The following is a 15433-nucleotide window of genomic DNA, read 5'->3' as shown; positions in this document are numbered from 1 at the left end:
TGGATCTTTCTCTCTACCTGCATCATTTCCATTCAACTATCTGGAAAAGCCTGATGGCTGAATTTTGAGTGAATATTTTTTTTTTGAGACTGGGGGTGGGGAGGTAAGCTTCCAGAAAGTCAGCAAAAACTAAGATTCCCCTTTAAGACAAAACTTTATTTTTCTCTGTGAAAAATATCTCAACATCTTCTGGTGATATTCTTCTCACACGAGGAAGTTTGACTGCCTGAGAAGTTGAGGACATATGGCTGGTGCTCCAGCAAACAACACGATCTAAAATATAAATAAATGGGAATACTTCTTAGCCACTGGATATACTTGCCCCTAAAAAATAGCAGAGTATCAATTTGGAAACTTAGCACTTCAAGAAAGAAAAATCCAAGAGATAGCCCCCTCTATACTATTGACTCTGTAGAAAGGATTGCTTTTATAAACTTCTCTGTGGAAAATACATTGACGGTCCCTCATAATCTGAACGGTACCACCCCAAAATGGCTCTCCCGTCTATGTGAGTTTACTGAATGGCTGCATTCACCCAACATGCTTAACTTGATTACTAAAATGATTTGTATTCTGGGTTGAACCAGGAATTTAGAACCATCGTTCAGTTTGCACAATTGGCCAACCACCACTTCTAAGACCGACATTTCTCAGCTTAGTACGTTGTATGAAGGCATCTGTTAAATCGTGATATGGTCAGGTTGAGCCTGTTGCATTATCTCAGCCATGGCTGACTCAACTCTTGAAGGTGGGCTGTTGCTCACTCCTTCCATTTTAAAGCGTCTGAGACTTGGACCACAAATGCAGCAGAAAAGTGGCACGTGCCACTTCTGGCTGCCAAGGAGGTGCTTTGAATGTTTTATCCTCCTGCAAAAGCTCTCTGCTGGCTAAGAAGTCAGCCCCACTGTGCTACTTTTCTACTAGCCAAGGAAGGTCATTCTTCACAGAAGGGAAACCATCAAAGATTCTTTTAGGATTCTACTGCATGGGCACCCGAAGCCTTTACTCCCCGAAATATCCACTGTTCCTTCTCACCAGTTTCAGCCCCGCCATCTGGACTCGCTTCTGGTAAGCTTTCAGAGCCATCGGAGATAGACCCTGTGGTGCAAGACTTGAGTGACTTCGAAGAATGACACGACTGTTTCCGCTGAAAGGCTCGAGGGTGCCATCCCAGCGTGGTGGCTGAGCTGGTCCAGTCTGAAATTGGATGGAAGAATTGGGGGAAACCGATGTATAAATTATGGCATGAGAAGCGGAAAGCCTGCTTTGTGCAACAGAATCGTTTACAGCATGCTCCTGAGACATGTCTTGCAGCAATCACATACTTGCAGGTGCCTCGGTGGGTAAGACCAACCCCTGCAAGTTTGTGTGAATCTATCAGGTCAAGGAAGGAAGCACAACATGAGGACGGAAAGAAACAACGGGTGCCTTACCAAAATTGCTGAGCTGGAACTTCCCACAACAGAAGTGTACTTGGCATTGCTTCCTCACGTTTTCCTTCATGAGGCAGTAGAAAACAAAGATGAAGAGCCCTAAAGAAAGGAAAGTGGCATAAGCATTCTCTGGATTCTACACTCCCTGCTCACCAAGGGCGTAGCTGGCAGAGGAGTTGTGGAAAACACCGAAGCATCCCATGGAAACTAACAAAGCATGAACAAAACTGGAAGTATTCTTGTTCCTCAACTGATGTTACACAATGTTCGACCACACCCTAGGGAATTGAAGAGGCCAAACAAGGACTCTGATTCCAAGAAATTTATGATTTTAAAAGGAGCCAGTGAAAAATCTGATGAAGTGGTGGGACAGAGGAGAAAGGGGAGGAAAAGGAAAGTAGACCCAAGTCATAGCTTGGTTACAGTTGGAAAGATTTAATGGGAGCACCTGGAAATTGAATCTCCTACATCCAAAGCAGGTGCTCTACCATCTCATGGCCTGGGTATTGTCTCCCTGGGCCTCCCTCAACCTGTCACCTTGAAGACATTTTGGAATCGCTCTCCCATCATCCCCATTGTGTCTTAGGGAGATGGAACTTTGTTTCAGTTGAACTGAAGGAGCACCAGGGTATTTTAGTTGGAAATGCCAAGGACCACAACTAGGCATGTGTTCTCCTCACGCAATGGTCCCTCCCCCACAGTCAGTCCACCCTGTCATGGGACACTTACCTTGCAAGGAGTTGCAAGTGGCAAAGATGTACATGCAAACAGTCTTCATGGGGCCCCATGCAAAGAAGGCAAAACCCCACGTCAAGCCCAGCAAGAACGTCAGGCTGGTCACCCTCTTCAAGTCAAGGAGGAACTCTTGGCTCCAGTCCTTCCTTGGCCTGGGGCTGTTGGCTTTCATAACACGGACTTGCCAAAGGACAGTCACAAATATGCTGACATTGATCAGGAACACCAGGATGAAATACCCAACTACAGAGATGTAAAATACCCAGTTGTCCTGGATCCAGCAACTGGAGAAAGACAAGGGAAGGTGTGTGGGGATCATGGTACTGCAATACAGCCTGGCTAGACTATTTCCCTCTTCTTACAACAGCCTAAGTGGATTGGTTGAGATTTGGGTAATGGGAGCTGGTAGCTGGAAACTGATTCCGAATAGCTGGTGATCTCCCTCTCTCTCTCCAGGGCTTTCAAGGAGATGCCCATTCAAAGTTAAAGAAGGGGATCTCCCGAGAGCTAAGAGGGGAATGGGGAAAAATGCATGTATGTGTAAATGACAAGAATAGGTGGTTTAGTAAAAAAGAAAATTGAGAATTTTTAACTGGTTACTAGAGCTGTCCTTACAAAAAAACCTCTAGGAAATGGCATTAGGAACCACTAGTGACTCAAATGGAACAATGTAGCTGGAGAAGTGATGGCCCTCCAAATGCTGCCAAGCTATTTGGTTTATTTATTATTAAATGTATACCCTGCCTTTCTGTTTATAGAAGCGCTCAAGACAGCTTTCAACACATAGCAACATGCAACTACGCACCAATTGTCCCTCACCCTTGGCCATGCTGCCTGGAACTGCTGAAAGTTATAGTTCAGCGACCTCTGCATGGCCAAGGCTTCCCAAGCAATGCAAAGCAGTCTTCTGAGGGCCATTCTGAAGCTGCTCGTCTGACCTCTGTAAGGAGCACATTCCACTCTCCAGATGCTGCTATGAAAAAGGCCCCCTCCCAAGTGCCCAAAATAGGTCCACTTATCCACAAAACAGGAGACTTACAATAGCATTGATGGGCCATCACTGCTTCCCAAAGCAAATTCAGTCCCATAGAAATCTCTGCTGATGGTGAGGCAAACAATAACAATAACTGCTGGAATTCCTAAGGACCCCCAAGAAAACAAGGATCACATTAACCACAAAGGAGGAACGCATGCAGAGGTTTAATTAAGTCCTAAATGGGATCATGAAGAGCCGGACACAACTGAATGACCGAACAACAACAACAAAAACTGGGGAAAAGAAATAAAATAGGGAAGTCCCAGTTAACAGGGAAGGGAAATAATAGGTGAGCAAAGGAAGAATTTGCTTTACCATCTAATATCCACATAAGAAAATCCATTAAGAGCAATTCAACCTTGTGAAGCTTAAGAGTTAATTTAAGTGATTTCATACTGAAATTAAAGAGTCAATATGATCATTCTTCCATCAAGTATGAAATCATTTCTTCCTTTTACGTCAAAAATGACATTTTAGCAATAACATCTGTAGGGCATCACCCTGTGTTTGGGGGCCACATCTACCCCAGATTTAAACTGAACACAACATATCTTGTAGATGACAAGCTTCCTTCTTCCTTCTCCTTCTCCTTCTCCTCCTCCTTCCTTCTTCCTTCTCCTTCTTCCTTCTCTTTCTCCTTCTCCTTCTCCTCCTTCTTCCTTCTCCTTCTCCTCCTCCTCCTTCTCCTTCTTCTCCTCCTCCTTCTTCCTTCTCTTTCTCCTTCTCCTTCTCCTCCTTCTTCCTTCTCCTTCTCCTCCTCCTCCTTCTCCTTCTTCTCCTTCTCCTTCTCCTTCTCCTTCTCCTCCTCCTCCTCCTTCTCCTTCTCCTTCTCCTTCTTCCTTCTCCTTCTTCTTCCTTCTTCCTTCTCCTTCTTCCTTCTCCTTCTCCTTCTCCTTCTCCTTCTCCTTCTCCTCCTCCTTCCTTCTCCTTCTCCTTCTCCTTCTCCTTCTCCTTCCTTCTCCTTCTCCTTCTCCTTCTTCTTCCTTCTCCTTCTCCTTCTCCTTCTCCTCCTTCTTCCTTCTCCTTCTCCTTCTCCTCCTTCTTCCTTCTCCTTCTCCTTCTCCTTCTCCTTCATCTCCACAGATGCCGTTGTGGAGTAAGGGGGTTAAAGGGCACCCATTTTACTATTTTACTCTTCAAGACCCCCACAACTCTCCACAACTGCAAAAAAATGCAAATGTTGCTCCTACTCATTTTAGGTTCTTGTGGGGGGATACAGCAGACGCTCATGGCACCAATATTACCCTTTAAAATTCTCAACTCCCCCCCACAAGGGATTGTGGCCCTGCCTACTCTGGGGTGTGCCCTCCATATGCCACACGATGTCTGGCATAGCCACCAAGCCCAGAGGAGTTATGCCCCTCTGCTCCCCACCCCGTAATTCAGAAAGCCCACCAGGTGCCCCAATGGGAAGATGGCATGCAAAATGACCAGGCGGCATCCGTTCCCTCCCATTGCTTGATAGCAACTGGGATCCAAAGATAGGTTGCATCTCCATCTGGTGGTACCGTAGAGAATTTATTTGGAGGCATCAATTCCTTTCATGCGCCCATGCTGAAAGGCACATATGGCATACATCTCTTACAAATGTAAACCACGCTGCAAAATTCTGAAACGTGCACGATTGGGTACCCCGGCAGATGTGTACAAACTGGGTACGTCCATATAAAAATCAAACAACCAGGCCTGCAATACTCACCCCAGCCAGCTATGGAAAACCTGAGCATGTAATGTGGAATATAGGTGTTGAGCACTCTCACAAGAGCATAATACATGTTGACAGCTTCCAGACCCATCCAGGTAAAGGCAGAGAGCAAGAAGTAGTGCAAGGCCACAGCAGCTGTGATGCAAAGGCCGTGCTTCTGAAACGTGGCTAGCCAGGAGTTCACCAAAAATACGAGGTTGAGCATGAGCAAAGCAAAGCAAAGGTTGATGAGGATTTTGGAAGGGCGATCCTCACGAACTTTGCTGGAATGAAAAGGGGGAAAGAAAGACATTCACTTCCTGCCCCTGCCACACAGATCTCATTTCTTGCACATACCCCATTATTTGATTTCCTTGATTCACACCCTGCATGGGTAAATAAAGTTTCTATGACAGGACTGCCAGCAGCTCCAGGGACTTGGAATCAGGATGACTAACTGGCAGCCTGCAGGTGAAATCTGGCCTATCAAACAGCGACAGCTGAGCCCCAACACTCCAGGCTATGGCACATGCCTGAACTAGTCCATCAACAGCCTGCCATTAGTCCTTGGCCGCTGCCTCCAAGCATTTATTGATTGCTGAATGGTAGGGCTGGCCCTTTTTGTTTCCAAAAAGCTAGGGTGACCCAACATTCTCCAGGAAGTGCATCCGACAGCAAAGAGCAGCCAGAAGAAGATGAAAACTAGCATTTGTTGGGATCCAAAAGGCTGGGGAGGTTGTGCCTGGGCCACCTCTGGCTGCCGTGGCCAGCCTAAGACTTTCTGATAGGCATCAGAAATAATAGTGCTTCCATCACCCACCCTTCATTGCACATCCAGAAGTTGAGCAGAATGTTTATTGTGTATTGGAGTGATAGGACCATCCAACTCAAACAGTGCGAATGTTTGTTGAACTTACTTCAAAAATAATTATGAGAAAGAGTCTTAGCTTATGGATGCAAAGCAGATGGTGAAACACTGTTACTCTATCCCCTGGTACCCATTGCTGTCCTCCAGCACTGCTTCACTTTGTTTAATAGTCAACCCAGCCCTGCTGATCACTGTTTTATTTTCGAAAGGAAAGCACTGTGAGGCCTCTCCATCTCTGTCTCCATCTCTCAATTATCTCTATATCTCCACCTATCTATCTATCATCAACAAATAATTAATGTAACATGTAGTTTGGTCTTACAAGATTTGCAGGAACTCTGGTACAGGGTGGTAATGCTGGGGATTGAAACAAAATCTGAATAAATTTTGGTGAGTCCAGAAAAATAACAGAGGAGAGCCAACTCTACTCACTCAATGGAGAGGTACACCAACAGCACCAAGCCCAGGAAGATAGAGGAGATGCCACATCCTACATAGGTCACCAGTGTTAAAGCCCGCTCATCGGCATCACTGAGCGGTGTCCGAGATAAGTCCTAAAAATATATGAGAAAGAGAATCCATACAATTTTCCCCAGCTGGTGGCATCCAGATGTTCTGGATGACAACTCCCATCATTCCTAATCAGTGTCACCTTCACCCCAAAGCAGAAAGCTCTATCAGTGTTATCCTCTCCCAGTACTGCTTCTACTGGTTTTATCTCCTGCTTCGACACAGGAGGAATTTTAGAAAAATAGGAAGTCTCTGCGGTTTAGAGGTAATGGACTGTACATATGCACTCTGCTTTCCCCACTGTAACTGGGGCCAGAGGTCCTGGCAAAGATTGAAAATAACTTACCAGCAAAACTCCAAAATGGGTCAGATGATTACAGTTGCAGATTGTGTAAGCCCTCTCCGTATGTTTTATTTCACATCCAGAGGTATTCCAGCCTCCCAGGCCATCTGCACAGCATAGAAATGAAATATTTCACCAGGGTTAGTGGTTCCTGACTGCCATTTATAGCTGTTCCCTGACTTCAAGTGTGCATTGAGGGGTGAAGAGAGTATGAATCTGGCTTGTAGCTACACAACTGAGAATGGTCCAGGGGAGGCAATTAAATATTTTACTCCCCCATTGGGCATTTCTCCAGAATTCTAGGGAATTCTGGGAGTTGAAGTCCCCACATCTTAAAGTTGCCACGTTTGAGAAACACTGTGCTAGACGGATTTCTCCCGTCTGTGCAAAAGTTCCCTGCAAACTAGCCGATTCACTAGCTGATATCTCCAGGAAAAAAGAAAACCAGGTAGTACAGTTGGGAAAGAGGGAAACAGCTTCTCCCAGCGTGAAGGTGCTGCCCCACATCTCTCAAAGTTTCGTCTTTGGATTCCTCAGTACTCACCATTCCTACGGAAGTCCCAGAACACACACTGCACGATAGCATTGTCCTAGGAATAACAAAGAGAAAGAAAGTGGCTTAAGCAACAGGAGCCCAAGATGGGAGATGACTCCCACGTATGGCTGCACCAGTCGCAGCCTTGGATGGACCCTCTGCTCACGCAAGGGAAGAGCTGCTCCGTATGCTATCAGTAGCAGAACTGAGCAGGGCTTTCTCAACTATGGCACACCAGCTGGGCAACTCGGTGCCCTGGCAATATTGTTGGATTCCCCCCGCTACTGATATTCAGGCACTGGGTAAAAATGGTGATATCTGCATGCATTGGGTTAGGCTATTAAATATATAGGCCACCTGACTCATTGCAATTTTGACTTAACTAATGACTGGATGGTTGTTTTCCCTTTATCTGCTGTTCTGGTCTAAAACTGTAATTTAAAAAATCAAGTTATCTCCATCGTCTTATTTTGCTGAAGACTTGTGACGAAATGTTGTTCCTCTTTAGTTTAGTGCTACGAGTGGGTTCTCATTGATGGGATGATAGGAAGAGTGAAAATTTAGCTTAATAAATCAGTAACAATGCCAAGCGAGCTGTGTCCTTAACTCCACCCGGATCTAGGATCTTCGACATAGCCTCTTCCTTCGATTAAATGAAGGCTCTCCAGACATCTCCAGGCATCTCTTGGTCCACAGCCTTCTTAAATCAGCCATCCATGAAAGCACCAGCTAAGCAATGGTCTTCAGTGCTGTGCAAGTACACAGCTGCATTTGGCAGCAACCTGATACTGTACCACATATGGGATTCTGTGCTGCAGAACTATGCTGACTGGCTCCTTGAGGTCTCGAACGGTCTTGTTTTCAACGCTGGCACCCACAACATAGGTGTTCAGAACTTTGTTCTTCAGACAGTTGTCCTGAAGGAAAAACACAGATCTTTTTTCCCGGTCTCTCTGTCCTACCCATCCTGCAGGGCCACCAATCACCACTTGCCACCAGAATGAGGGAGTCATAAATTAAACTCTGGGGTTTAGCTGCTCCTCTCAACCTTAGCATCAATTCCTAAGGTTCCTTCATCTTTTGCAAATCCAGCCTACTTACCTCAAACAATAACGGTGCACCAAAGAAGGTAAATTGAATCCCAATGAAACCTTCTCTTTCAAAAGATTGGGGCCCTAAGTAGTTTCTCAACAATCCCGGCAAATATATCGAGTCCTGGACATCTGTGAAGGGTGTTGGACGGATAACAAGCTGTATGGAAAAAGATCTAGAGTTGGTTTCGTTTAAAAGCACAGAATCTTTCTCTCATTCGCATTATTTTGTCTTTTGAAGACAATATTATAAATATTGCTTTGATAGATCTTAGTCCACAGCAAAGGTCCTCAGCCAGAAATATTTGGAATTATGAAAACATGTTGTAGGTATTGCTGAAAAACAGTTGTATGTGGGGGAAACGTGCATCAGACAACATGGCTACGTGGGGTAGGATGGATGACAACCCCCCCCCCATTAGAAGACAAACTGGTAGAGTCTGCCTGCCCACCCACTTTATTCCCCCAGGATGCCCACCCATACTCCCCAAAACACTCTGCTGGAACACCTAAAATCCAGAGGGTGAAACCAGCACCCTTTTATCTCAGCAAATGATACTAATTAGGAAGTACCTGGGTTTGGCAGGAACAGGGGATAAGATGTGGAGAGAAACACAGTATGCAAAACGTGACTCACCTGTGGATTTGTCTCCAAGGTGTGAGATACGATCCCAAAAGCAACTCCTTGGAAGTTCATGGGATCTGGGCGTAGCACAGCCAAAGCCATCCTGGGCAAGACGATAGATTCATTTCTCCCACTGAAGTTCATCTTGAAACCGATTTGTTCCATGAGCCGTAAGATTCTAGAGAAAGTAAAGAAGGGCTCAGAAATGTCATGTTACGGGTGTTGCCGAGGGCCCTCAGACTGTGTTAGGTAAAGGTAAAGGTTTCCCTTGACGTAAAGTCCAGTCGAATCCGACTCTAGGGGGCGGTGCTCATCTCCGTTTCTAAGCCTTGGAGCCGGCGTTGTCATAGACACTTCCGGGTCATGTGGCCAGCATGACTCACGGAACGCCGTTACCTTCCCGCCGAAGCGGTACCTATTGATCTACTCACATTGGCATGTTTTCGAACTGCTAGGTGAGCAGGAGCTGGGACGAGCAACGGGAGCTCACCCCGCCGCGCGGTTTCGAACCGCCGACCTTCCGATCGACAGCTCAGCGGTTTAACCCGCAGCGCCACCGCGTCCCTTCAGACTGTGTTAGATAATGGCTAAACAGGTGCATTTGGGAAACTCGGAGTCAGGAGATCAACCCCTTCAACTGTTGCTCCTCAAGCGGGGCCTTTCCAGGATTCAGGTGGCAGCAAACAGCCATCAAGGTCAGTAGCCACCAGCAACCCAATCCTTAATGAAGTGGTCAAGTTCTCGTCTTAAACCAACTAAGTTAGGGCCCAACAGGCAGCAAATCCCATAGTGTCACACAGGCCCACAACTAGGGTCTGCCACACCCGGGGCAAACATGGATTCCACGCCCATTTTGGCACCCCCCAGCGCTCATTTTGGCACCCCCCCCAGCGTGGCACCTGGGGCACATGCCCCGCTTGCCCCCACCCCCCAGTTGTGGCCCTGGTGTCACATGGCTGCCTTCTCACTTGGAACTGGACAGGTGGAGAGAAAGTTGCCACAGGAGGCATTGCATAAGGACGTGCCAATGTTCAAGGCACAGCACGCTGTGCTCCTGCTAACATTATTGTTGCATAAATCCTGCCTCCAGACACCCCATTTTTCACACCACATCTGCTGCCCAGAATCACACTCAGAAGTGCTATAGTGGCAAACAAAAACATTTGTCTGAGACTGGGTCTGCCCATCATCTTCAGATGTTTCATTTTGGCTTGCAGTAAAAAGCATTTCTTATTTGCTGCTCAGGCAGAAACATATTCTCCACACTTCTAGGTGTGCAAAGGCATCCCTGGTGGGAAAAATTGCTAAAGATGTGAGTGAGGAGAAGCAAAAATTGGGTCCTCTTCTTCTTTGAAATCCTAGAATTCCCCTTTCTTGGGAAAGGTGTCAGTTCATTACCAAAAAGCTGCAGACTGGATTCTGGGCAGGTTGGAAACCTAGTAGGAAGGAAAAAATTTCTAGAAGCATCATGACACAGTCTAACATTTTTTCTCTGGCAAGTTTACAGTCTATTCTAAGCAGACTGTTCATCCCTCTTTGGATTCCCATGTTTTTAAAAATATAGAAAGGAGGCCAAACTTTTGCCTTGTCTTCCAAGGACGATGGAAATGTTATGGCCACTAATCCCAGATTAAAGTTCCAGTCCAAGATTGTTTTACACAAGCATCTCAAACTGGATCCTCAACTCACAAACAAGACATTACAAATTGCTCCTTTACCCCCAGGATATGCCCAAATTACCCCTAGTTTTAAGGACCACAGATCACACTTAAGATACTTCTTTGGTCCTCAAATGCCAATATTTGATCCAGGTGTGCTAAAGATTCTCTTCCTTCTATGGTCTTACTCTAGGAAAAACAGACTGGCTTTTAAACTTTGACAGGCTGGGATGTGCAACTTCCTGACATCTGATCTTCTGCTAAGTAGGTGACCATGTTTGTTTCCTTACTTGCTCAGCACCGCTGGCATATCCTGCAGTTGGATTTTATTTTCCATAAAGATATTTATAATTCGCAGTGCCTTCCTAGCCAGGGCCAGGCTGATTTCTTCACAGTTGGCAATATCCGTGAGTTTGCCCATCAGGACCTCGATTTCATCTTTACCCAGATCAGAAAAACTTAAGAGAAATATAATGTGGCCTGCCATGTCTTCAGCGTTTTCTGCAACAGAGCAAACCGGGAAGTTCATTTTGATAAAGGACCTGCGAGAAAGGGGAGGGATCTAGAACTTCAGTAGATGTAGCTACAGAAGAAAAGTAGAGGGTCTACATAGGGACAAATCAGGATTGGTTTTAGCATCCTTCAGCATGCAAATGAACCCCCCCAAGGAACTTACCAACTGTGATGGTGAAATTTTTAAGACCCATTATATTATCTGGCAAATTTTGCAACAGAGGACACGCGGTCAAGTTTTGCCTCCTCCAGTAGGCTTTTTCAGTCCGAATGTTAATCAAGCTTTAAAATAAAAGAGAGAGATTAGAGCAGTGTTTCTCAACCTTGGCAACTTTAAGATGTGAGGACTTCAACTCCCAGAATTCCCCAGCCAGCAAGGAATGGGAGTGGGTGCAGTTCCCCTACTCACCATGCTCTGGAAGCTGTCAACTCCCGTTTGGACTTGCAGGGCAAGGTTACCACACTGGGGGGAACTGTCTTCGGCCATGTGTAGATCCCTTTGTAGCTGGACTGGATGGTCTGTTCAGAACACGACTCTGGATCTTTGGGACGAGAGGAGTAAGAATGGAAGAAGATCACCTGATCTTTTGCTCCTAAACCATTTCAGTGTTGACACTAAGAGTTGTCAAGGAGTGGAATAGGTTACCCAATGGAAGGGTTTCTTCCCCTTCCCTGGAGGTTTGCAAGCAAAGTCTGGAGAGTCGTCTATCAGGGATAGTGTAATGAATCCTGCAGTGTGTAGAGGGTTGGACTTGATGACCTCTCCAGTCCTTTCCAACTCTATGATTCTATGGCTTTCCTTACAGCTCCTGAGAAAACGACATGGACGGATCCATGAAGTTATCAGGAATGCTGGATTGGAGGAACTCAGAGCTCATCAACTGCACAATCATGCTTATTTAGACGACTATCCTACTTCTATTCCTTTTTATGTTTCTTATATGTCCTTTACTGTACCCCTCACGGACCTTCTAGGCACAGATTGGCCCAAGAATAACATTTGATTCTTCAGAGGTACAATAAAGGACGTATAAAGAAACTTATAAGCTTATACTGTAACTTGATTATTGTATGTCACCCAGAGTCACTTCCCGTGAGATGGGCAGCTATATAAATTTGATAAATAACATAACATAACATAAAATAACTGTAGATCTCATATAATGAGGAGGAGTCTGGTAGCACCTTTTCTGAGCAACATATTTTATTAAAAAGCACAAGCTTTTGTGAGCATCTAATCAAAGTTGTGAGAAAGGGTGCTACTGGACTCCTCCTGATTGTTGGCTACCATTGACTAACATGGCTTCCCTCACCCAATAGATCTCATGTAGTATGTTGATCAAAGACAGTGTGAGCAGATGCACCTATTACCAGCAGATCCCGAGTACAGAAATAACTACTTTACAACTCATAAGGAAACAAGGTGGCCACGAAGGGAGACACAGATATCCTTTATGGAGCGGAAACATTGCAGACACATTCCTAGGAATGCAGCTGAGCAGCTGTGATATGTAAATTGCTCCTGCCTTTACAGCTGGAGACGTAAGGAGGTATGGCAAGCTTTATCCTGCAGTGCTGTGTCTTCCCATGGCGTGAACTCTGTGGCCCATGAATCCCTTGAGGTATGACCAGGACATTTTAGTCTGAAGTCTGCATCTAGGCCCAAAGTGTATTGGGTCACCTTGACCAGGGATGCTCTCATTTTACTATCTCAGGGTTATTGTACAGAAAGAAGGGGGATCCACGTATCATTCAGTGGGAAGAACATTAGGATTTAAAAAATCCGATGACTATATATTACCAAAGGAAATAACATTCGTATCTTTTTGCTTCACACTCATAGACAATCGATCTTCAGTGTAATCACCACACAAGTTGCTTTGTAGCTTCAACATGATCTCCTGCGTGCCTTGATTGGACATGGCCTTGACAATGGCCTTTGAGGAGTATCTGAAAACAGAAGTAGAGACACAACCACAGAGGATTCAGTCTGTGGTCTTTGATACCAGGAGCCAACACTTCAACCATGTCAATCGGCTGAACCAGCTTCTAACCAAGTGATGTGCACACCCTCTTCTCCACAGAACCAAAGAGAACCTGCACCTGTTCAGGACTTAGGAAGAAGGTGTTGTGCCAAAGAACTTCCCTCTATCTCTCTTTCTAGAAAGTAAGTTTCAGCGATAGCACCCTTACATCCAAATGTGGTAGTCAAGGTGCTAACTGTCACCCAATTCTGGAGACCAGTTATGCCCATGTCAGAAAACCAGCACTAGTTGCTGGTTGTTTCCAGGACATAATTTAAGGTGCTATTTTTAATCTTTAAGACCAGGAAGATAAGTGTGTTCTTCTCTTGCACATTATGGCCCTGTAAGTCTGAGATCAACTCAAGTCAGGGAGAAATCACCTGAGCTAGCCAAGAAGTAAAAAAAAAACAATTTGCTGGCTTTCTCTTCAAGGGACCTGTCTGATGATCGTGGTTTGCAGTTCCAGAATTTCAACCACGTGAGGGCTGCTAGTCATCCTGGGTTGACACTAGCTTCCTAAAGCTTCAGAACCCAGGGGCCTTGAGTTGAATTTGGATGACTTCAAATTTTAAAAAGAAAATTAAATAGGATTGACCAACTCCTCTGGCAGACAGATTGTCCATCCCTCGTATGCTTCCCTTGGCAATAATTAGATTCAGGGAATACTGGCCACGCTGGCAGGGAATTCTGCAAGTTGAAGGCCAGGGCAGAATGTCCCATAATCCTCTGCAATGGAGAGGCAAGTTCTGGGTGGCTAAAAAATAGACACTCCAACGATGTGAAAATATGGGCAAGTGGAGAATTGCACCCCTTACCTTTGGGAAGGCTGCTTTCCATTCTTCTGTTCACAGGATCCCAACCCAAAAATAAAGGAAGGAACAGAGTTAACAGGCATGCAGTTGTTGACAAATGCAGAAGGAAGTTTTACGGAATTAGGTGAGCAATTATATGGACTGAGAAAGAGAAGCTTAGAAGAAAGAAAAGGGGATTTGTGATGCTCCAGACAGGCTCATCCTTTTTCACTCTGCCATGCTGCAAATGTGCCACTTTTCTCAAATGGCAAGGCAGCCAGCCTTTGGCTACCCTCTGCATTTATGCTTTGATTACGGCTTCATAAGCCCTTCTTCTGAGACATTCGAAAGCAATTTAGTGGAATTGCAGATTGCCTGGATACTAAGTGATAAGATGGGAGGGGTGAAGAAACAGGCCATTTTTTAAAAAATCAATCTACACAGAAGGAAGAAGGGGTGATATTCTGCAGCAAAAGAAGAGCAACCGTTTTGCATTTCCAAGATTTGCAAAACGATGCTAACAAGATTCACCAGCAACCAGCAAGATTCAATAGGCATAGCGAGGAACAATTGCCCTTTGATATCAACAAATCAGATCCGTTATGAATAAAAATTGCATTGATGCTGTGAATGGTACCTCTTCCTTGCTTATTCATTTGCGCACTCAGAAGAGAAAGCTATAGGGGATAATCTGCCTGGCCCACGAAGAGGGTTTATGTGGCTTTGTGTTACTGTGGTTATATTCACGACTGACCACTAGAAGACACTATACAACCCATTTCATTCTTGATGGAGCCGGTCAAGCATAAGTAGCCCCCCTAAGACCTAACATAATGGAAGCTGCCTATGTCTAACAGTTCCCACAAGAAAAAAACCAGTCGTACAGTGCCTCCTAGTGGTCAGTAGTGAATATAATCACTGTAATCAAAAAAGCCAGTTTGGTGTCCTGGGGTTAAGGCAGTGTTTCTCAACCTTGGGAACTTGAAGATGTGTGGACTTCAACTCCCAGAATTCCCCAGCCAGCCCTGCTGGGGAATTTCTGGGAGAATTCCAGAACTTCTGCAAGAATTCCTTGCTGGGGAATTCTGGGAGTTGAAGTCCACACATCTTCAAGTTCCCAAGGTTGAGAAACACTGGGTTAAGGCACCAGGCTAGAAACCAGGAGACCGTGAGTTCTAGTCCCCACTTAGGCATGAAGCCAGATGGGTGGCCTCGGGCCAGTCACTTTCTCTCAGCCCCAGGAAGGAGACAATGGCAAACCACTTCTGATAAACCTTGCCAAGAAAACTGCAGGGACTGGTCCAGGCAGTCTCCAAGAATCGGACACGATTGAATGGATTAAAAAAAAATCAACATATTCCCCCAGTGCGAATTCTATGTAGCAAAATTGGCCATATCCACGCAGGGCGGCACTGAGCAATTTACAAGAAACTTCCATGTTTGCAGAAGTATAAGCACTTTTCAAAACTGTGAACTGTAAGCAAGACAGAAACTAAAATTAGCCCAGGGCAAATATGCACTCTCAGTAGCCAGAGAACATTAGTTGGCCATCAATGGGATAGGACCAGGCCACCCACAGCAGAAATT

At 45.4% G+C, this 15433-nt stretch overlaps 1 protein-coding gene across 1 annotated transcript; it reads right to left on the bottom strand.

Annotated features, from left to right (window-relative positions):
* Positions 1-135: 135 nt before the first annotated feature.
* Positions 136-14058, bottom strand: ADGRG4 (adhesion G protein-coupled receptor G4). The gene is made up of 17 exons (XM_063313750.1): positions 13871-14058; positions 12833-12981; positions 11441-11573; positions 11195-11313; positions 10809-11019; positions 8873-9038; positions 8246-8395; positions 7939-8061; positions 7154-7199; positions 6613-6716; positions 6189-6310; positions 4904-5172; positions 3208-3307; positions 2163-2452; positions 1434-1532; positions 1036-1197; positions 136-273 (listed from the first exon to the last, which is right to left on the bottom strand). The coding sequence occupies exons 1-17, from the start codon at positions 13948-13950 to the stop codon at positions 143-145; spliced, it is 2454 nt and encodes an 817-aa protein (XP_063169820.1). The 5' UTR covers positions 13951-14058; the 3' UTR covers positions 136-142.
* Positions 14059-15433: the final 1375 nt, after the last annotated feature.

The sequence above is a fragment of the Candoia aspera genome, chromosome 12 (assembly GCF_035149785.1).
Source record: "Candoia aspera isolate rCanAsp1 chromosome 12, rCanAsp1.hap2, whole genome shotgun sequence".
Taxonomy (NCBI): Eukaryota; Metazoa; Chordata; class Lepidosauria; order Squamata; family Boidae; genus Candoia; species Candoia aspera.
This window is presented reverse-complemented; position numbering and strand designations above follow the sequence as displayed.

What these genes read in the sequence shown, in the direction of transcription:
- ADGRG4 (XM_063313750.1), bottom strand. Translation starts at nt 13,950, where the DNA reads ATGCCTGTTAACTCTGTTCCTTCCTTTATTTTTGGGTTGGGATCCTGT. An exon ending in TACGAATGTTATTTCCTTTG is followed by an intron (nt 11,574 to 12,832) that starts GTAATATATAGT and finishes CTCGTCCCAAAG; the next exon opens with ATCCAGAGTCGTGTTCTGAA. An exon ending in GTTTTCCATAGCTGGCTGGG is followed by an intron (nt 3,308 to 4,903) that starts GTGAGTATTGCA and finishes GGGGGTCCTTAG; the next exon opens with GAATTCCAGCAGTTATTGTT.